General features: G+C 43.0%; 1 protein-coding gene across 1 annotated transcript in view; it reads right to left on the bottom strand.

Moving 5' to 3' along the window:
- The window catches only part of PDGFRL (platelet derived growth factor receptor like), a 54,114-nt gene that overhangs the window by 31,030 nt on the left and 1,344 nt on the right, over positions 1 to 21,740 (bottom strand). Inside the window, exon 2 of the mRNA XM_035004156.1 lies at positions 15,281 to 15,578. Coding sequence (XP_034860047.1) covers positions 15,281 to 15,578 — 298 coding nt within the window. The remainder of the gene's footprint in view (positions 1 to 15,280; positions 15,579 to 21,740) is intronic.

Raw genomic sequence — 21,740 nt, 5'->3', positions numbered from 1 at the left:
AGGCATCCTTAAGAGACTGCATTTACTTGCTGCAATAGTTAGCTGAAAGGACACACCACCTCTAAGGAAAAGTTACAATTCTCTCCACACACTGTTCATTACCTAGGTCATGATCTAAGTGCTGAAGGAATTCAGCTGTCTCCAAAAAGAATTAAGCTAATCCAGGAATTTCCTCAACTCCCAACCAAGCAAGAGCTTCATGGATTTATGGGCCTGGCTGGTTATTGCAGACTGTGGGTTCCCAATTTTTCTCTATTAGCTTCTGGAAGTGTTAGCAGAGGAAGACAGTCTTTGAGCCTTGTTGGAAGGGACCTTACCAAGTGCTCCTGACCACTGACACTGCTGCAAAACTAGAAGGTACTGAGCCTTGGATTCATATTTTACAGCTAAAGAAGTCTCCACCTGATGTTTGGCCCTATACAGATGCCACACATGAAACTGACAAGGAAGAGAAGTAGCTGACATTGAAGTAGACTACTTCTGCACAAGACGCCAGATCAAGGCTTCATACTTCACCTCAACAAGAAGCCCTCTCTCCTTTTTCTTTATTCTGTCATTGGCCTGGAAAGACAACGCCCTCATCTGTATCTCCCAGGGCACTTCTAATGGGGTAATCTTTCAGATTGCTAGATTTGTCATGGTATAAGAGATCTCCTGGTCTTCCCTGTGAACACTTTCTCTATTCCCAATGTCACTGCAAACTACAATTGACCCACCTTAGAAGTATGTACCCAGTTAGACACATTTTCATATGTGAATCTTAGTACATGTGTACCCCCACATTCCCATGATTATCCAGATCAGATTTGCCCCCACTGATTTCAAGAGATCTCACTAGCCCACCTTTGTGAGGCACTTAGGATGACTTTTTATTTCAGGATAGGAGATTCTCTTCCCATATGCACTAAAAACCTCACTGACCCCTGGCTTAGGAATAAACACAAATGAGAATATGATCAGAAACCTCTCCTTAACTCTTGGAGACACTTCAAATTCCATTTCCAAGACACTAACGGCCCAGCAAAGATCCTTAGATTCTCTGGCCAAAGTTATTCTTGGTGACATAATTATCTTTCAGCTAAGCAATAAGGTGTCTGCGCTATGGCCAACAGCACCTGCAGATCTAGGTTAACCCTTCTGGGGAAGCTGAAACTCATTTACATAAGATCACTGAGCAAGCCACTCGGCTTAAAAGGAGGACTCCTTCTACAGGGGTCTCCTCCCTTTGGTTTGGGTCCTGGGGACCGTGACTCCAAAGTGCACTCCAAACTTTGGGAATTATCCTGCTTACAGTTATCATAATAATCTCTCTGGCACGTTGTAGTCTCTCAAAAGCTTTAAATGCATATTTGCAGTCACTAATGACCAAGTAAATGTCTGCTTAAGATTGGAATGACAAAAAAGGAATGAAGAGGATGATTGACTAAAAAACTGTGAGCCTGAAGTCATGACCTGTGAATATCACAGAGATTCTGCAAAAATAGGATCACCGACAGTTTTGAGAACTACAACGTGGTAGCTGAGAGTGGTGCTAATGCCTTCAATCTTTACCCTGTCTCTCAGGCTGAGTTTGATCAAAAGAGGGAATTGTTCAATGGGGCGCCTGGGTGGCTCAGTTGGTTAAGCGACTGCCTTCGGCTCAGGTCATGATCCTGGAGTCCTTGGATCGAGTCCCGCATCGGGCTCCCTGCTCGGCAGGGAGTCTGCTTCTCCCTCTGACCCTCCCGACCCTCCCCTTTCTCATGCTCTCTCTCTCTCAGTCTCTCTCTCAAATAAATAAATAAAATCTTTAAAAAAAAAAAAAAGAGGGAATTGTTCAAAAGAAACAATAGGCTCAAAATGGAGTCACTTATGTTAAGTCCCATCAAGACTTAAGACCTAACCTAACTGCAGTTTCAGTCTCTTCTTGGAGTGGAATTTTAAACCAATGAATCTAGAATTTCCTGATGGGCACTACTGAGGTCATCTGTATAAGACCTCCTGCCATCCCCACTGAGGGAAGGTGACCTTGCCAGAAAAATCCTTTCTTTTCTTTTGCTAATAATTTCATATCCCATCCCATTTCTGCCTATAAAAGGCTGTCTGCATTTTTGTTCTTTAAGGAGTGGCTGAGAGCATGCATTCAGGAGTCAGATTTCCTTGGTTCAAATCCTGCCTCTACCACTTACTACTGGCTCTGTTAGAGTAGACAGTTAGGCTTTAACAGGATACCTACAGGTCAGCAATGGGAAGTCATGGCCGGCTCTCCAGAAGATCAGAGGCCTTTCCTGGCAGCACTCCACAAGAAGCCGGATCAAACCAGACAGGCCCAAGGTGGCGGATGCCATGACAGGAAACCCTTGACCAAATTAGGAAGAAGTGCAAAACTCTGCTTCCCTGCTCCAATAACTACTCTGGCCCCAGTTAACAACTGTTGATAAAAGCTAGAAACCCAAACCCTGTGGGCACAACTCGTGCTCTCACTCTCTCTCTCTCTCTCGAGCAGTCTCGTATCTTGAAAGTGTACTTTTCACTTTAATAAACCTTCCCTTTTGTGTTATTCATCCGCTGTGCTATGTTGCATGTCTGTCTTGGAATTCATTCTTGTGACAAGATCAAGAAAATTTGCCAACTCCTTTGAGTCTGTCTGGGTCGAGTCCCCAAGTCCCAGAATCTCCCCAGTTCACCTGCTAATAGCTCTGTGACCATGAACAAGTTACTTAATCTCACTGTACTCAGTTTCCTCATCTGAGACATGGAGATAATCATAGCCCCTACCTTGTAGGGTTATGAGAGTTTAATTAGGAAATGCATGAGACTCTAGAAGGATGTTGGCACAGCCTAAGCGCCCACACATGTTAGGTGCTCTTGGTGCAGCTCCAGTATACGCTGATCTAAGCTTCTCACACCCTACACTTAATGCATTTCTCACAGAGTATCTGCAGCATGTAACTTCCAACTTCCTATTATTTCTATTGAAATGATGCCTTCCCAAGCAGACACCCTGTTTGTCTATATCCCCCATAGCCTTCTGCCTGGCATAATGCTATGCAGATGAGTTACAGGTGACTGAGCAGAAGAGAACAGAATTCAGTGAGTGAAACTGAGTTGAAGGTTCTTACTCATTGGCCCCATATCATCTGCCCCGAATTAAGTACAAGTGCCGAAAGTCATTTTTGAACTAGAAGGGACCTTAGGAATCATCTAATTGGATCCTTCATTTCACAGAGATCAAGGGACTCACCCAAGGTCACACAGCCAGTTAGAGTCAGAGCTGGGAATGGACTCTCTTGGGAACAAAGTCTGGCATGCTTTCCACTGTGCACTGGAAAAGGAAACCTGTGTATTATTTCCAATACATAACCAAATTCTGACCACATGTGTGACTTAGAGGAAGTTTATGGGTGATGGTAGGAGATAAACTTAGCAGATGTGCACTCACCATGTAGAGAAACTCATAGAAATAACAAACCACTGTTGTCATGTAATTCTGACCAGGTCATCTTTTAGACTTGGCAACCATATGATTCTGAGGTATAGGGGTTATTTATGTTAATAATTCACATTACTATATTTCTGGCAATTCTAATCATACTAGGTAGAGCAAGCCAGCCCATCAGCACTTCTCTGAGTAGCATGAAAACAAGATCCCCCAGCTCTGCTTAGCTCAATGCTCAAGGCCACATCTTTAGGGAAGAATAGCCCCTGGAAGAGGAGTGGCAGAAGACAATGGAGCCAGCCTCCACCACCCTTGTTAGGAAAACAAGCTGTGGGTTACTAATCAGCGGGCATACAGCCACAGTGAGGCTATTATGGCCGAGTTATAATAGTGAATGCAGAGCCCGTGGGCCAGGCCCCATTCATACCCTGCACAAGGAATTCACAGCAGAGAGAGATCCACCAAATCTCGCATCTTGCTAACATTTTCAAGGTGCCCACTCACACTCATGCCACTTGGACGGTGAATCTGGACAAGCCTGAAGAAACAGACTGCCTTCTTGAGACTAGAGGGGCGTTGGGATTTGGATTCAAGCCTAGTTTACTTTTACTAAAAGCTGCACAAACTTGAAAAACCCCTTAACCTCTGTGGGTGTAGCCCAATCATATATAAAATGTAGGATCCGGGCTGAATCAGTGGTTCCCCAAGCTGATAGCATAGGCTGATCCCTTGGGGAGGTTTTATGCTCTTCTTTCCACATCTCTCCATTTAATCCTCAAGGCCAGTCTCCTGCATTCAAATAATTAATCACTCAACGAATTGATCTGCCTCTCTAGCCCTTGCTGACAGCTACCTTCTCTCCTTCCCATCAGTCCCCGCATACTCACACTTGACTACAAACTGTCCATAGTTGCTCTGTTCTTATATATGGTATGTATGTCATTTATCCCACTAGTTCAAAAGCTTCTGTGGTCTGGACCACTTCTGTTTGTTTGCTTTGTTTTGTTTTGTTTTTTTCACATATGCCTTCCTGACACAGTGAACTATCTTTACAAATTAGGCTACCGGTAATTCTATCTGGCACGTACTCTGCTCAGCTGAACACCTATTAGTCTCACGCTGTGACACACGTGCCCTTTGTCACCGCTCCTGCTTTTATACATATGGTTGTGGTCCGCTGTCTTCCCCTGGGATGGCCACCAGCTGGTCACATATCTTGTACCATTTCATGAGCCACTTATGTAAATAAATGTATACAGGCATATTCTCTCATATCAGTTTTGGTTGGTACACAGGGTTCCACATCTTGCTTTGTCCCAGCTACTGTGTCAAGTTCATAAAGAAGAGCAAGGTTCTAATGAGGAAGTGTGACCTTGCACCACCTGACCTCCCCTCTGAGGCAAGTGAGGCATCATGGAACCTGGCTACGAAGAGGTAGGGTGGGGTCGGAATTAAGGCATTAAACTGTAGGATGTGATCTGAAAGGCAGAATCCAGGGCAAAGTCAAAATTAAGCCCCAAAGACCATCTGAACAAAGGGTCTGCACAGTAAAACACCAAGCAAGGGGAGGGGAGAGGATCCCCAGGCCCCAGGGCTGAGTGAACAGTTTGGGAATGTAGGACGGTAAGAGGTGACAGCCGAGGATCTGGGCAGATTCCCGAGGGCTGTGACTTCACACCTGCCCACCTGCAGCCAGCAGCTGTGCCAGAGGATACTGCTGTGAGGGGAGCCAGGCCCGGAACCTGGAGGCAAAGCTCTAACATCTCAGTTTAGCTGGTTTTTATAATGTGCCATTCTATACAGCTATATACCCGTGAACATAAAATGGCCCATTTTATAGTTTATCCTTTATTCCCCTTTTCTTGCTTCCTCTTCTGATATACCTTTCAAAATGGTTTTATTTACATTTTGCATATTTAAATACTTGGCAGAAGATGATCATGCTACATTAACACCCATTTTCAGTTTTTGCACATTAAATCTCACATCTCACACGTACATACATTTTTTTTTTTTTGTATGTGGTAGGTATACATATTTTTTAAAGCAGGGTTTCATTTGTAAAATACAGGCAATCCCTTAATGTTATCCTATAAACAATGCTCCATTTTGCAACAGAGTCTCCAAAATTATCATCAAAAGTCGTGCTGTGATATTCCTATAGTGTCTTTGATTTGATGCATTAACTCGACTTTACTGTAATCTTACTATATTTTAATACTATGCAACACCTCTGGGATAATCAAACCCAGCCTTATCAGAATGCTCAAGAAATTAAATGTTTGGTCAACAAAACATTCTTTTTAAATAAGAGCAAGAAACATTTTCCCCAAAACTGTGTAATTCACTTCAACCCATTTCTCCACCTTAATGCCTAGTAGACTGGGGGTAGCTGGATCTTCAGGTACTCAGTCCTGTGAGTCTGATGTCAGTAAGCACGCCACAGCATTACAGACATCTAGAGTTGGTACAAGGCTGCGTAAATGTCTACAACAATTTTTAAAAACAAAATTCTTGAAAAACTGGCTGTTTTTCTTCTACAGTCTTCTGAATAAAAATAGCTTATCTTTATTGAGATGGCTTACTGTGCATGCCAAGCTTTACTTGCATGACCTCATTCTATCCTGACAACACCACAATGCGGCTGGTTCTATTATTGCCCTCCCCACCCATGTCCTGAATGGAACAGAGCTGTGTTTTTCTGCAACCTGAACACTGTCAGAACACCTAGTCCACCCAGAGAAGTCTTGTATCCGGCCACCCCCACCAATCCATCTCTGGGGAAATGTTGGAAGGCCTGGCATTGGCGCCATTGAGTCTGGGAAGAGAGAGCTGGACAAGCTTTTTTTTTTTTTTTTCTCTTTTGAGTAGGCTCCATGCCTAGCAGGGAGCCCAGTGTGAGGCTTGAACTCACAACCCTTAGATCAAGCAAGACCTGAGCTGAGATCGAGAACTGGATGTCTAACCAACTGAGCCACCCAGGCGCCCCAACAATTTACTTTTAATTCAGCTGTTTTCTGCGGTAGAAATCAATTTGAAGGAAAGCATCAGAGTTTGGCTGCAATATATGCTTCTATTTCCCACTGCAGATTGGACCCAAACGGCACATCCAGGTAAATCCAAAAGCCAAAGGAGAGCCCCAGAATTTTCATGAAACCTCATCATTTGTTCTGCTCAGAAAACAAAGCAAAAGGAGCTTTGAAGTGAGTTTGAATTAAAAAGAAACCTGCACAACCATATGAAGGTACTTACTGCCTCTGAACTGTATACATCAAAATGGTCAATATAATTGTAACGGTCAATTTTGTGTTACATTTATTTGAATAACATAAATCAAAGAAAAAAAAGACATCTTGCTCAGTACCCTAGAATATTACTCACAATATTTACCAAAATCTGTGCAGATTCCTTCTCGACAGTGGGATTCTGCTGTTTATAAACACTTCTAAACATCCTTCTCTTTTTCTTTTAAAATGTCCTCCAGACCACACTCCTTTGAGACGCTGTAAAGGATTAGATTGGCCTGGCACCAGCAGTCTGCTTGGGCTGCTCTCCTGTTGTGCTGTCTGTGGGTGGAGTGAGCTGTTGCCCACCGTGGTGGAGGGAGAACCCAGATGCCCTCCCTTCTTTCTGGAAGCTATTTATTGTTATCAGAGGCACCAGCCATCAAAGAGATCTCCTGTGCCCCACCCACTCCTCCCAACTTGAAGTTCTTGACTGGAAAATGCTAACATCCGACCAGACACACAGAAACATCCTGAAAGACAATGCCTGGGCCCTGATTTTCTAGGGAGGAGAGCCAGGGTTTCCTTATGACCACACCAGCCCTGCTTGTTTTTAAGGCTCTGACAGTGCTAACAAGCTAGCTTAAATCTACAGCGTCTGCTTGTTCTTACCCAACACTGACTTATATTTAAGCCATCATCTAGGCCACCTACCCTAAGTTTCTTATTTTCTTCCCTGGCTCAGCACTGTGCCAAGATTCCCCTGCTCTAAACTCTGAACGTGTATTATGAGAGGTATAAAATGTTTCCAGAAAAGATGGAAATGGGTTATGTTGACCGCCTAGTAGAGGTTGATCAGATGGTCCAGAATATTCTTATATTCATGTTTTTTTATAGTATCAACAGGAAAAAAAACATTTTTTTTTTTTTAATTTGCAAAGAAAGCTTAGGTACAGAATATATCTGTAGACCCCAGGTTGTGGAAAATGGGTGTGAGGTGCATGAAGGGAAAGTGGGTACACCTGACACTGGGAAGTGATGTTGTCTTTCTCCTAAAGGCAGTGAGGAGTAATACCCTCCACAGTGTGGTGTATATATCCCTCTGTACTTTCTATGTGTGTCTATTTATGAAGGCTTTAAGTCAACAGCTCATAATGCCCTTACATTTCCCACTAACTTCCTCAGCATAACTGACAAGGCTCTATGCAGGCTGCCTCCTGCTTACCCTCCAGCATCATCTCTCCGTGCTCACCTCCTTTCTGCTCCACTACCTCAGGCTACCCCATCTTCTCCCACCACTCTCAATGTTCCTGGTGCTATGCTCTCTCAGCTCCAGGCAATGCCTTATGCTGTTCTCTCCTTCTGGAGCTTTCTTATATTCTTCTTCTATCCCCTTCTTTACCTGGTTAACTCTTATCCTTCAGGTATTAGCTTGAGTTTTCTCCTCTCTGACCCTGTGCTTCTGCTAACAAGGCATTCACACAACTATATATTAAAATTGCTTATTTAATAGTGTATTTCCTTATAATTAAAAGCTCTACGGATATAGATGTTGTGTCTATCTTGGGCACCATTGTAGCTCCAGCATATACCTAGCATTGGACCTTGAATATCATAAATGCTTAATAATAACAACAACAACAACAATAATTGTTGGAAAAGAAGAAAAAAAATTAAGGGAGGGTGGCAGTGGGAAGACAGACAGTCAAAAAGCAGGTGAGCAGGAGGGGGGCAGGCAGAGGAGTCAGGAAACAGAACAGTCAATAAATGATACCAAATACAGTCAGAAAAATATCCTTGCTGTTTCCAATCTCAAAAGAGAGTGGAGATCTATGTGATCTGGGATGCACTGAATCTGGAATTAAAATGTGAGTCAATTTCAGCACCTAAAAATACAGAATCTTCACATTACTATTAGCCTCTAAAGCACCACCTAAACTGTTCAAGTGCCCAGTGCTCTGGGAAGACTCAGCAGGACTCAGCACTACCCATTCATTTATCCTGGTGTGGGCACATGAGCTTACCAATGCCCACCCTTTTTTTATTGGTTAGGAAACTGAATTCTAGATTGCTTAAAATAGAACTTGAAACTGTGACCACTGAGTAGCCTAAAAGAATGAAAGAACCATCAGCACAAATGTGCCATCATTTTTCCTAACCGGTCTTCCTTTGAAATGTTTCTTTTACTGGTGAAAGGAAGAGAAGTGTAACGCAGCTGAAACCTGCCATCTAGTGGGCCTTCTAATGACATGGATTCGCCCAAGTGAAGGGAGCGAGCATCACAGAACGGGAGGCCTGGAAGAGGCCCACAAGCACACCTCATCTCAGGTCATCCTTGGGGGTGGTCAACATCCACCTTTGAGGATGAAGGGTCGTTTATGGCCTTCTGACAGAGCTCTTCTTTCCAAGTAGCCCAAGGTAATGTTTTCACATTCTGATATCCAAAAGGTTAACAGAAATCAATGTGAAATTTCGATCACTTTCAATTCAAAGCTATCCTAGCAAGAAATCAGTGCCCCCTTTGGAAAAGCATATTAAGTTTTATTAGTTTTATTTCTGTTTTGAGCCTTAATTTTAGAAATCAGATTTATAAGTCAAGTACCCAAAAAACTAAAAAAAAAAAAAAAAAGAGAGAGAGAGAGAGATGGAGGAGGAGGAGGAAGTGGAGGAGGAGGAGGAGAAGGAGAAGAAGAAGTGGGCGCCTGGGTGGCTCAGTTGGTTAAGCGACTGCCTTCGGCTCAGGTCATGATCCTGGAGTCCCGGGATCGAGTCCCGCATCGGGCTCCCTGCTCAGCGGGGGGTCTGCTTCTCCCTCTGACCCTCTTCCCGCTCATGCTCTCTCTCATTCTCTCTCTCAAATAAATAAATAAAATCTTTAAAAAAAAAAAAAAAAGAAGAAGAAGAAGAAGTAGTAGTAGTTGTGGTCGTCATCAACAACACATCTATCTTCCCTGAAGCTACTCCCTCTGTGAGGCCAAGAGTGGTCTTTGGTCTAAATGTGTCCCAAAGACACAGCTCAGGGCAGTTGTGCAGAATGGCAGCTCCATGTCGGGAACCAGAAGGCCTGGGGTTTAAGGCTTACGCTGCTGTTCACCCATTGTCACTCAGGACCAGCCACCTACCTCCCACGATTCTCAGTTTCCTCACTTGTTAAAAAGAGGCACTTAAGCATAACAACTCCTAAGGTCCCTTTGATCTCTCAAGTTCCATGAACTTGTCCCAGAGTTAACAGGTCTCATGACCCCAGGGGCCTGATTTTCGACCCACTCTATGCTCAGCGCCCAGCACCATACTTGCACTGAGATACTGATGGAGGGCCTGAGTATACTGGTGAATAAGCAGATGCCACTTCCACCAAGCTGACAGCCGAGTGAAGGACACAAACATAAAACAGCAATTGCACCATTGGTGATGAGGGCTTCAGTGAGGGTGTGTAACTGGGCCTAGCGGAGGGCGGGGCTGAAAGGACGGGATGGGCCTGGGTCTGAAGATTGCTGAGCAGCTTTTCCAGTATATGCCTTACAAGCAAGAAAACTCAAATGGGCAAAGGCCCAGGCAAGAAGGAGACTGGCCCATCTGGGCATCAGAAAGAGTCCCCAGAGCCTGGGTTGTGAACAAGAGAGTGAAGTGAAATGAAACTGGAAGGAAAGGCAGAGGCCACATTATGCATGGCCTTGTGGGCCATATCAGGAGTTGCAACTTAATTCTAAGGGCAACAGAATTGCTCTATCAAAGGGCTTGAAGCAGAAAAGTGACAGGACCAGATGTGCTTTTGTGAAAGATCTGACTGCTGTGTAGAAGATGAGGTCAGGTTCAAGATTGGATGCAGAAAAGCTAGTTACAAGATTACACTGTAGTCCATGTAAGAGACAAGGGTCATTGCTGCCATCGTGGAAAGAAGGAAGATGCAAGAAATCACTGAATAGCATCATTTGGGCATCCAGTAGTAGTTGCTTGGATGTGAAAGTAAAAGGAAAACATCCAAGATGATTCCAGGCTTTTGGTTAAGGGCAACTGGGTAGAATTAGTGCCATTCGCTGAACTGAAGGACACAGGAGGATGATCGGGTGTGGAGAAGACTTATGAGCTCAGTTTCAGATAGTTCAGTTCAGAGAAAGTCTCAGGCAGTTGAGCAGGCTGCTGGAGAGTCAGATCTGGAGCTCAACGGAAACATTTAGGTCTGCCATATGATCAGTGGAGGGCATTTGGTAGCATCTAATGAGAAGAGAAGACACAGAACCAACATTTAATGTCTGGGAGAGTGGACGATGAAGAGCTGGTGAAGCAAACTTCAAGGAGGGGCCCATGAGGCAGGAGGAAAACTGGCAGAAAATGATGCTGTGGAAGCCAAGAGCAGAGCGTTCCCTTCTGTTGAATGGACCTGGTGGGGCAAGTCACATGGGGATTGAAAAGAAAACTCTGTATTTAATGACCTTGACCTTGGTGATTAAATGCATGCAGGAGTCAGGTGGTCTAGGTGGAGGGTGATAGGAGAGGGCAATGGAGACGATGAGGGTAGAGAGAGACTCTTCCAAGGGGCCTGGTTCTGAAGGTGAGAGAGGAAGGTGACTGGAGGACACACAGGGGCTAAGGTGGGATTTCGTAATATGGAGAAGGCTTATGGAAGGGATCCCGTTGAGAAGGGGAGGTTGAAGATGCCAAACAGGGAGGCAATAACTGATATCTCAAGGCTCCCGAAAAAGCACAGAAGAGTGAGATCCAGGACACAGGCAGAGTTTGACCTTAGTCAGGAGGAGGAACCCTTCCTCCACTATAACTGTCAGAGTATGGAAGGAAGGGGTGTGATAAGATGAAGTCGAGGCAATCCAAAGGCTCCAATTTCTCAATAAATTAGGTGAGAATTTCTTTAGCTCAGAGGAGAGAGATGGAAAAGATCAGAGGTTTAGGAAGAGAGAAAAAGTGAGCTCTCTAGAGAAACCTATCTAGCATTGCCAGACACAAGTGAAGTGACCACTGTCTAATAGCTCCCATCCAGCCAGCTGCATGCTCTTCTCCACCAGTGTTCAGTGACCAAGTGTGGGCAAGAAGAAGTGGGTGAACAGGTTCATCTGGGCCGGAAATTTCCAAGAAGGAATAAAGGAAAAACAGAGGACAACATAACTTACTTAGGATGGATTCAAGAGGTTGGTAGAAACAACAGACCCTAGAGTCTAATGAGCATAGGAGGGGACAAGATGGATAAAGAGGGAGAAGTTTCCTGGGAATGGGGGTGGGGGTGCAGCTGACAAAATGGCTCCATAAGGTGAAGCAAGAATAGGCTCTGAGACAGTGGGGATGGATCCAAGGTGGCACAGCACCCTAGATATAAAACATATTCACAATTTGTTATCACTCTCCCCCCCATAGTCACAGTGCATATGTCTGCACTAAGTGTATTTATCCTTGCATGTTGAGTGAACAAATGCATGCCCAGGAACTGGCTTCTGAAATGATCACTAAACCCCTAGGGAAACCAAAAACTGTTTCCCGAGTTTGGGTGTGTGTCGGGCACTCTTAAAGGTGCTGGGAATCTGATGATGAACATGGTTATTGCCCACAGTGGCTTACATTTTCATGGGAGAAGATGGGCATAGGCCCCAGATTACAAAGAATTGATCAATTAAATGAGAAAGGAAAGAGGTGTACCGTATTTTCTGGATCTTCTATCTTACAACATTCTCTGATTGGAGTCTCGATCAGAATTAACTGCCCCAAAAGATCACCTGATGATCATGCTTGAGAAATGTACACTGCTTAGTAATGATTAGTTGCAATTTATTGAACATTTGCCATGGGCCAGGCAGCACTTGCATTAGATAATATAATCTCCATATTCCAGATGAGGAAAGTGGGTTCTAAGCAAATTGCTGATCAAAGATCGCTTTGCTGGCTAGTGGTAAAGGCAGGATTCAAATCTAACTATGCCTCTGCCTGACCTCTCTGTTCCCTAACCCACTCCCTCTTCTGGTCAGAATCTTGATGGACAAATGTGGTAGCATTGTGACCTTTGCTCCAGAAAGCTACCAAAATTGCTTAAAATGACCAGGCTTTGTTAGAAGCACACCTGGGGAACTTCCAAACCCAAAGCTGTCAGAACACTAGTAAGACCTCATTCCACAGGAAAAAGAACACAAGATGAATACTTCTCCTCTATCCAAAGGTACCACATTCTGGGAAAGATGTCAAGAGTCAGTATGTTGAATCTCTGGTGTCAAATAAATCGTGACTTTGTTGTTGTTTGAAATGGAGTTATGACTAGATGTTTTTCACATTTTTCACATTTTTTGGTAAAGTCCTTGGGGGCCCACATCTGTCTTTACTTTCTTAAAAAGCCCTGACTCTGCTTTGAATACAATTTAATGTTACAAAGTCAAAATTGGGGTTTTTAGCTCTTAAATATTTATCTTCAATTCAGATTCATGTTCACTTTACTTTGAGTCTTTAAGATATTTTCAAACATATTGTGGCTAATACAACTTCGAAAATACTTCTAGAAAATATTATATCTTCAAGGGCCAAATCATCTAGCTTTAAAATATTGTAAGTCAAAGATTAACTGTTCAGAATGATTTAAAATAGCTCAATTCTGTTTTTTTGAAAAAGTGTATAAATCTCACTTTAGAAATTAAATCATTTAAAAGGTAGTAAATGGTAGTAAATCTTTCCAGATCTGTCCCAAGCAGGGGATACACACACATACTTTAATACATACATACAAACACACACACACCACTCTTCATCCAACCCAATATTCCTCAAGGAAAACTCTACACTATTACATCTCCCAAAGCCAGAAGAGTATCTTCAGAATAAAATATGAGTCTTAATACAAGAGGTAGAGAGATGGAGAGACACTACTTGTATATATTTCGATTTATTTATTCTCTAAGGTGTATGTGTGTAAGAAGGGGAAGATTGTCTAGTCATCCAATAGCTAAAGCTAAATGCCAAGGACTCAGTTAAACCCTGTGAAAAACACAGATTTAAAAAAAGGAGACATAAGCATAAAGAGAGATCAAAAGAGGATGCACCCCGGGATATGGGAAAGCGAACCCCAGGAGGTGGGACCCAGCCTTCCCTGAGAGAGCCACACGCAGGCTGAAGTTAGCCAGGTGAAGAGGGGCCTCGGAGGGAGCAGGGCACATTTGATGATCTTACAGGAGCCCAGGCTAGTGAAAGCAGATACTAATCTAGAGATTAGAGGGGACGCTAGAGAGATTCTGAGTTCAAGGAGGATCTCATCAGCCAGGTAAAAATGTTGGACTTTATCCCCAGTGGAGCCCTACCCGTTAAGTAGGGTAAAGGCATGTTCAGATCCACATTTTTAAGACCTCAGCCCAGTGGCAGTGAGAAGGAGCCCAGGAGGACATCTGGGTGTGGTTACTGTGGATTGGAGGTGAGTGGCCACATTGTGGTTGGACAAGTTCACGGATTAAGAGAATGTGGGGACATGAGGGGAGTTAGGGCTGGGGGAGGCAAGGGTGCTCCCCAGTTTTGAGTGTCCCAGCCGCTGAGTACATGCCGGTGTCCTGGAGGGAAGGGAAGATGTGCGGAGGTGCAGTTTGTGTGGAAAATGAACCTGTCAGGAACACACAGAATTTTTGATGCCTGAGATGCTCATTCTTTCTCCATTCAAGTCATTCCAGACAATATCCTGCATGGATTCCTTTTCCTGAATCATATGAAGAAAAAGCTGGAAAGAATCTTAGAAATCATGTAGTTGGATTCCCTTCATTCTGTGCATGAGAAAATGGAGACCCAGTGATTTCAGCGGACCCCCCTGCAAAGATGCACTGGACCCCCAGCCCCTAAGGCCCCGGGGTCCTCCCAGGACCCACTGAAGTGTGGTCCGTGTTCTTGGTTTTTTTTTTTTTTAAAGATTTTATTTATTTATTTGAGAGAGAGAGAGAGAGAATGAAAGAGAGAGAGCATGAGGAGGGGAGGGTCAGAGGGAGAAGCAGACTCCCCACTGAGCAGGGAGCCTAATGTGGGACCCGACCCCGGGACTCCAGGATCATGACCTGAGCCGAAGGCAGTCGCTTAACCAACTGAGCCACCCAGGCGCCCCCGTGTTCTTGCTTTTTAACACTTTTCCTAAACATCACCTTAACCACTTTTCCTGCGCAAGAAACACAGGCTCCAGAAAGTATTCAATCCAATGTGGCCCTCTCACCAGCTGAGGCTCTGAACATGAACCTCACATACTCAGGAAAGTAAACACAAACCAGAAGCAGTTGAAAAGTTCAAAATCAGTTTAAGTTGGCTTCTTCTCAACGTGCTTATAGGCATCTCCTGTTAGGTCATTTCGGTTTTCAATATGATTACATAAAAAAAATAACAGAAAGCAGTGATTGGGCTCATTATTTTTACGGTATGAATTCTTCAATATCTATGCATCATGGTTTCAATTATTTGTCTTTTGGCTTCCTATAAAATTTCACCATTTTAACCCATGTGGATAGTATTTGCAATAATTTTTAAAAAAACTGGACAAAGAAATAAAATCTATGGCTTTTGTTCATTGAGCTTTCATTTTTTTATAGGCTATTAGGGTGAAGTGGTGGATTACAGAAACAATGCAATATTTAACACTAAACCCTTGACCAACGCAAGTAAAAATAAATAAATAAATGCTCACCTGAGGCGAGAGTCCTTAAAGGTGTCAAGATAGGTGGGATAACTCCATTCAATCTTGTTCCCTTTACATCGAAGCTCTAGAGTTTGCCCTGCCGTCAGACTCAGGGTCGCAGCAGGTTTCTGGAAGCGGCCTTTATCCATCATATGTATCATTATAGACTGCGTCTTTGGTGTGACATCAGCTGCATCCCTGTCCTTTATTTTAGGAATTTTGGGTTTCACCTTTTTGTTGGTAGGCTTGATTCTGTTCTCTCCCGGCTCCTTTGGACGCTTGTTCTTGGGAGGCTGTTGGTCAGTAACTAGTACAAACGTGAGGAGAGAACAATGCACTCAGGTAGTAATGAACCAGAGGATTCCACACCTAAAACAGGCAAATTTTTGAAACTCTTCTCCTACATGAAAATTATTTTCAGGAATAATCATTATTCTCTTGGTTTATTCCTTAGTTGTAAAACAATAGTCACTGAGAGGGAAGATATTTCAGTTTCAAAGATTTTATTCAAATTCAGCAAAATATTGCACATATGAACTAAAACTCACACTTACCAAACAAGACTATTCCTTGTAGTTCACCCTGTCTCGCAATGTCTAAGGGGTCACAGAGAAGGGCAAAGCCCTTCAAAGGCGCTCAAGGCTGTTTCCCATCTTTGCGGTCTTGGGGCTCTCATTGATCATTCTGAATTTACTGTTTAAATGCAGGAATATGTCATCTCCAGGGAATGCAGACACAAAATGAACCATAAGCACACTCAGAAGAGTCCAAACCACTACGAACTCTCTCCTAAATGAGTGTGCACAGTGGAGTCTGTGTGTACCTGGGTGGACAACGTCCATATATAATACAAAGCTTAGGAAGGAGTAAGTCCTAAACCTGTGCTCATTTATTTTTTACTTTTTAGTTTTAGTTTTTAGAGATTTATTTTAGAGAGAGAGCATGTGCATGAGCCGGGGGAGGGGCAGAGGAAGAGGGAGAGAGAGAATCTCAAGCAGACTCCCCGCTGAGTAAGGAACCTGACAGGGGGCTCATCCCACGACCCTGATCATGACCTGAGCCAAAATCCAGTTGGCTACTTAACCAACTGAGCCACCCAGGGGCCCTAAACCTGTGCTCATTTAAAACTTCCACATAAGTTATTAAAACCTCAACAGAAACTGTAGCAATGGTTTAGAACTTAGCCAACAAAATACTTTGGGGTGAAGATTATTTGATCACCAACACTGTTGATAATTGCTGGCAGAGGGTGATAATAAAAAAGCTGACCTACTTTGAGTCCATTTTATTTCTGTTTTTCCTTTCTCTATAGACAGTTCACCCCTTATTGCCTGCATCCAGGGAGGAAGGCTCTTGCTTCCCTTCCCTTGTTATGCCTCTGGGCTCCAGAAACCTCAAATGTCCCACATGCCTGCACAGCCTTGGACTTGTGTCCACCCAGCAAGGACAAGAAGAAAACCATGCAGTTTCAGTTTGCCCTTCTGCCTGCATGAACTCAAAGGCAACCTCACTATATACCCACAAAATTACCAAATGTCCCAACTTACAGGGTCCTGAGAGTCATTTAGGTAAAATTCTCATGTTATAGGTTTAAAAAATTAAGGAGACCCTGAAAAGTTAAGTTGCACACAGCTGGTTAGGAGCAGAATGTAAGAGTAGAATTGAAGTCTTCTGACTCTTATTCCAAGTGCTTATTTCACTATACATAGATAAATATCCTGTATATATTTTGAATAGATAGCCACACAAAGCTTGGCCAACTGAGGGAATTGCAGAGCCAACTGAGGGAATTGCAGGAAAAGTGATAAATCAGGAGAAAATCTTTTCCTTTTTGATGTATTTATTTATCTAATAATACCCTGGTGTACTTAAGACTTGGGGTGGCCAAAAGTACGAAGACATTGAAATTGGGATCAAGAAATAGAAAAAAGGTAAGAGTTGCAAGCTCTTATACCAGTGGGCCAGGCAGGTGATCAAACAAGGTAAGCCAAGTGGGCCTGGTGAGGCCATGCCCTCCCTAAGGGACAGATCCTCCTGCTTCAGGAGACCCCTGTTTAAGAGAGTACATGCCCACACTTGCTGAATCTGATACCTCAAAGGATGGCAGAAATGCAGATTTCCTGATTTGTAAATATCAGAAACTCAATTTTCAGAAATTTCATGTTTGAATCCCTGAGGTTAGAAGTCAGGTAGTAATTTTCCTTGAAGGGGTGAGAGCCCAGGAGGGTACATGAGGGCAATTTCCAGGAACAGTCTCTCTTGATCTGGGCTAGTTACAGGCGTGTGCACAGTTTGTGAGCATTTCATGGAGCCATACTCTTACGTACTAAAGATTCAGCTGATCTGGACTCAACTGCGTTGATAAACTTGGCTTCCTTTGCATGTTGCCCTTTGCCCTTTGAAACAGGAGCCATTTAGATTCCACTTTTAGTTCAGCTGAGCCCAGACTCTGGAACCAATCCCACTCTGAACCCAGTATCAATCAACATCAACTCCTCAGCATGCTGCCTTCTTTGGGCTGGTATGTCTTGGTGCCTAAGCCCTGTTCTTTTCCATGACTTCAGGGCCAGTTGAGACCCCTCCTTCTTTCCATAGGCCTGAGTCTCCTGTTATTTCCCATCCTTCCTCTACTCTAGCTTCTCTGGGTCATGGGCCCTGCTGAACTTCTTCAGTCCTTCCAGGGAGCAGAGTTGTGTTCTTGAGCACTAGTCTCCAAGGCGAGTCCCCAGTGCCTGCTATTGAACCTGCTGTTTGCCAAGTCTTCCCCTGATCCAGCACATTTGGCTTATTTACCCCCAAAGTTCTAATGACAGAGGAGGGTGGGCAGTGGCACACATGCACATATTTCCCCAGCCTTCTAGAAGGAGAAGCACCATAACCACTGGGAACATATTGGATCACCATGAGCACGCTAATCCAGCAACATCAATTGTGAACATAAATTTCAGTTTTGCAATAAAGGAAAAATCACAGTACTTTACTTAAGGTAGAAAATTAAAGTATACCATTAGGCATCCATCATCTGTGCCCCACAGGTATTTTGATCACACTGTGCCTATGGGATTCATGGACTTCTGGGTTGAAGTCTAATTTGATGTATTTTCTTTATCATGTAACAGGAATCCAAGCTATCAGAAAGGACCACAACTTTCTGCAAATCCTATGGAATTTAGACAACCAGTGCAACTCACTTGACTTCTAAGCTCTCAGATACTGTGGGACTCTGTTACTCAGGAACATTAGATTACCTAATTATGGATATTATGCATCCAAATGTGGTATTATCCCTGCAAAGTAATCTGACTTGTTCACCAAATAGACATATCAACTGATCTAACTGTATAGTTGGTCCAGCTGCCTGACTGATGGAATTGGTCCATGGTTTGATAAAAATGACAGCCAGCCTACCGACCCCATAAGGCATCCAGATGGACCTGGGACTGAGTGATTCCCAAATTCCATGTCTAACTTCTTAAAGAATATGACTTTTCTACCTATGTAAATTATTTTCCTATGGTCTAAAAAATCATATTATAGATAAATAAAAAGTGAAAGCCCATTACCATTACATTTTTGAGACGATAGCATAGTAGTATATTTTACAGAGAAGTAGGTGGTAAAATTCACAAATCATTAAATGTCATTATTGACTTCAGGTCCTAGCTGTCACTTACTAGCTGTGTGACACTGGGAAGTTATCTATCCTCTCTCTCAGCTTGTTCATCTGTAAATTGAGAATTATATGTTAATAATGACTAACTCATCAATTGTTGTGGGGATTAAATGAGTGAATACGTTTAACATACTGAGAATAGTGTCTGACCCATAGTAAATAAGTGCTAGCTGAGTGCTACTTGCTATTTTGTGGTTGTCTTGTGACAATGTCTCATGGTGATCTACATGATAAATTTGTAATGGCAACAAAGCAGTTATTCTTCTTCCTAATTTACAGGTGAAATAATTGAGATCACAGATGCCAAGTAGCTCACCCCAGTCACTAAGAAGCTGGCAAAGAAACAGACCCTTGGATGCAGGTCTAGAGTCTTCTCTGGTTCATGCTATTGTCTTTTGATTCACTTAAAGACATGTTGTAACAGTTTCTTTCCTTCTTTCCTCCTCCCCTCCTCCTCCTCCTCCTCCTCTCCCTCCTCCTCTCCCTTCCTCTCCCTTCTCCTCCCCCTTCCTCTCCTTCTCCTTCTTCTTCCTCTTCTTTTGCACAAACCTCATGCATAGCACCCTTGTCTAAATGGTTTCTTTGTGTGATATGCCCCAGGCTTTGACAAGAATTTCCAAATCAAACAGAACATGATTCCAGGAAGAAGAGTACAAACTTCCTGGAAGGGCTGGTTTTGCTTTTCCAAGGCATACATTAGAATCCCTAAGTGAAGAGACACTGAAAAGCCTGTCTCCAAAATAAATGAGTAAATGTTATAAAACAAGAAGTAAGCAGGACAAAGGACTGTAATCCTTCAGTACTAAATGAGGATTGCAATCAAACCTTTAAATAAAGGTGACCTATTAACCTCTCTAATTCTGTAGAATTATATTGGAGGAGTTAAAAAAGAAAAAAAACAAATTCACTAGCAGAATCACTGACAGCTGCTCAGAGGAGGACTAGATATGAATACAGTCATTAATATAAAGATCTGTAGCTGTCTGCCTTTTTTTCCCCATGGACAGTTAAGGATAAAGGTCTGACGTGAGGGTCACATGAAAATAACCACACTATAAATTTGCTGAGTAGCTCAGGGCTTCCCCATTCAGTTATATAAACTGATGAACATGCTCTACTCGAATTTTTTGATTCCTCATGAAACACCCCAGAGGAATACATGCACTTCCCCAAGAATGATGCTGAGAAGGTGGGAAAGCAATGACACTTGGGAGATGAAAATGTAAAGATGAGAGGCTTTCCTTTCCCTACGCGCTTTGAGAACCCCACTCCAAAATACCCTCCTACCATTTCTTAAAGTATCATTTTCTTAAAATAGCAATTTCTAAGAATAAATACTTCTACTCCAGGACAAAGATGTTACTTTGACAGCTCCTGCCCAACTGCACCAGGTCGGTGGTCTCTGCCAGGACCAGTGCACCCCCAAAGTGACTCCCACATGACCAGCCTCACCCAAAAGTATGCCCACAGCAGCTGTGTTCCAGCCACAGCAGGAAGGCACCTGCAGCCCACACGAGGTGACCCTGGAATGTCTGATTCTGGTGACCAAGAAGGATAGCACTTCTGGGCCCCACTGGACACCCTTTACATGGCACCATGTTCTTCAAGACTGGAAGATGTAGCTAATCTACCTAAAACATAGAAACAAACACAGAGAGAGAATGAGGAGGCGGAGGAATATATTCCAAACAAAAGAACAAGACAAAACCTTAGATAGAACTAAACAAAATGGAGATATAAGCAATCTATCTGATAAAGAGGTCAAAGTCATGGTCATAAAGATGCTCATCAGACTCAGAGAAAGAATGAATGAATACAGTGGGAATTTCAAAAAAGAGAAAGAAAATACTAAAAAGAACCAATCAGAGTTGAAGAATACAATAACTGAAATAAAAAATACACTAAAGGGAATCAATAACAGAAATGCAGAAAATGCAGAAAAATGGATCAGTGATCTGTAAACAAAGCTTTCCAGATTTAGGCAAGGCAACCTTCACTGGGGTAGAGCAGATGTAGAACCAATATGTGCAACCAATATGTGCTTTCAGGGAAGCCTTCTACCGTTAGAAGACCTTTTCTAGAAATGATCAGAAAAGCAAAAGGCAGAGGCACAAGGCAAGTCATGGGCCTTGCGTCTGCAGTGTGTGTTTTGGGATGGACAGGGTGCAGCATATTCCAACCTGCCCATCAGAGACTGGCGCTGGAAGGGCTTCTGTATATGCCTCTCTCTTTGGCGGGTTCCTGGCCCAGCCAGCCACATGATCCTCAGCAAAGAAAAAAACAAAACAAAACAAACAACAAACAAAACACAAAGACATTCTTAATAGGTTTAGGAAAACAGTTACATAACTTAATGAAGCAGATTTACTTTTCTAATTATGGAATCAATATTTTCTTGATAACTAGTCTATGTATACTTTTAAAAACAAGACCACAGTACCAGTAACACACCTAAAATATATCAATTATTTCTTTTAAACTAGCCTTTGTGCTCAACTTTCTCTGATTGGCTCGTAAAGTTTTATTGTTTATATGAATTACATTTGACTTAAACAGATGCTAACTGACTCAGGCAGATGTTTGTAATCATCTTCATAGTCTGGACACATATTGGCTGGGAAGGATCTGGGAGGCAGTGGGTGAGCCTGCCTCCTGACCCTGGGAGGGAGGCATCGTGGGTGAACTGTATAACCAAGTGAGTGGGCTATTTGAAGTTATTTTGTCTGGCCATCTCCTGCCCTATTAAAAAAAAAAAAAACAGATTCTGCATTTCTGACACTTGAGCAGTCACATATA

The sequence above is a fragment of the Mirounga leonina genome, unplaced genomic scaffold (genome assembly GCF_011800145.1).
Source record: "Mirounga leonina isolate KUSES-001 unplaced genomic scaffold, KU_Mleo_1.0 Mir_128, whole genome shotgun sequence".
In the NCBI taxonomy this organism is placed as follows: domain Eukaryota; kingdom Metazoa; phylum Chordata; class Mammalia; order Carnivora; family Phocidae; genus Mirounga; species Mirounga leonina.
This window is presented reverse-complemented; position numbering and strand designations above follow the sequence as displayed.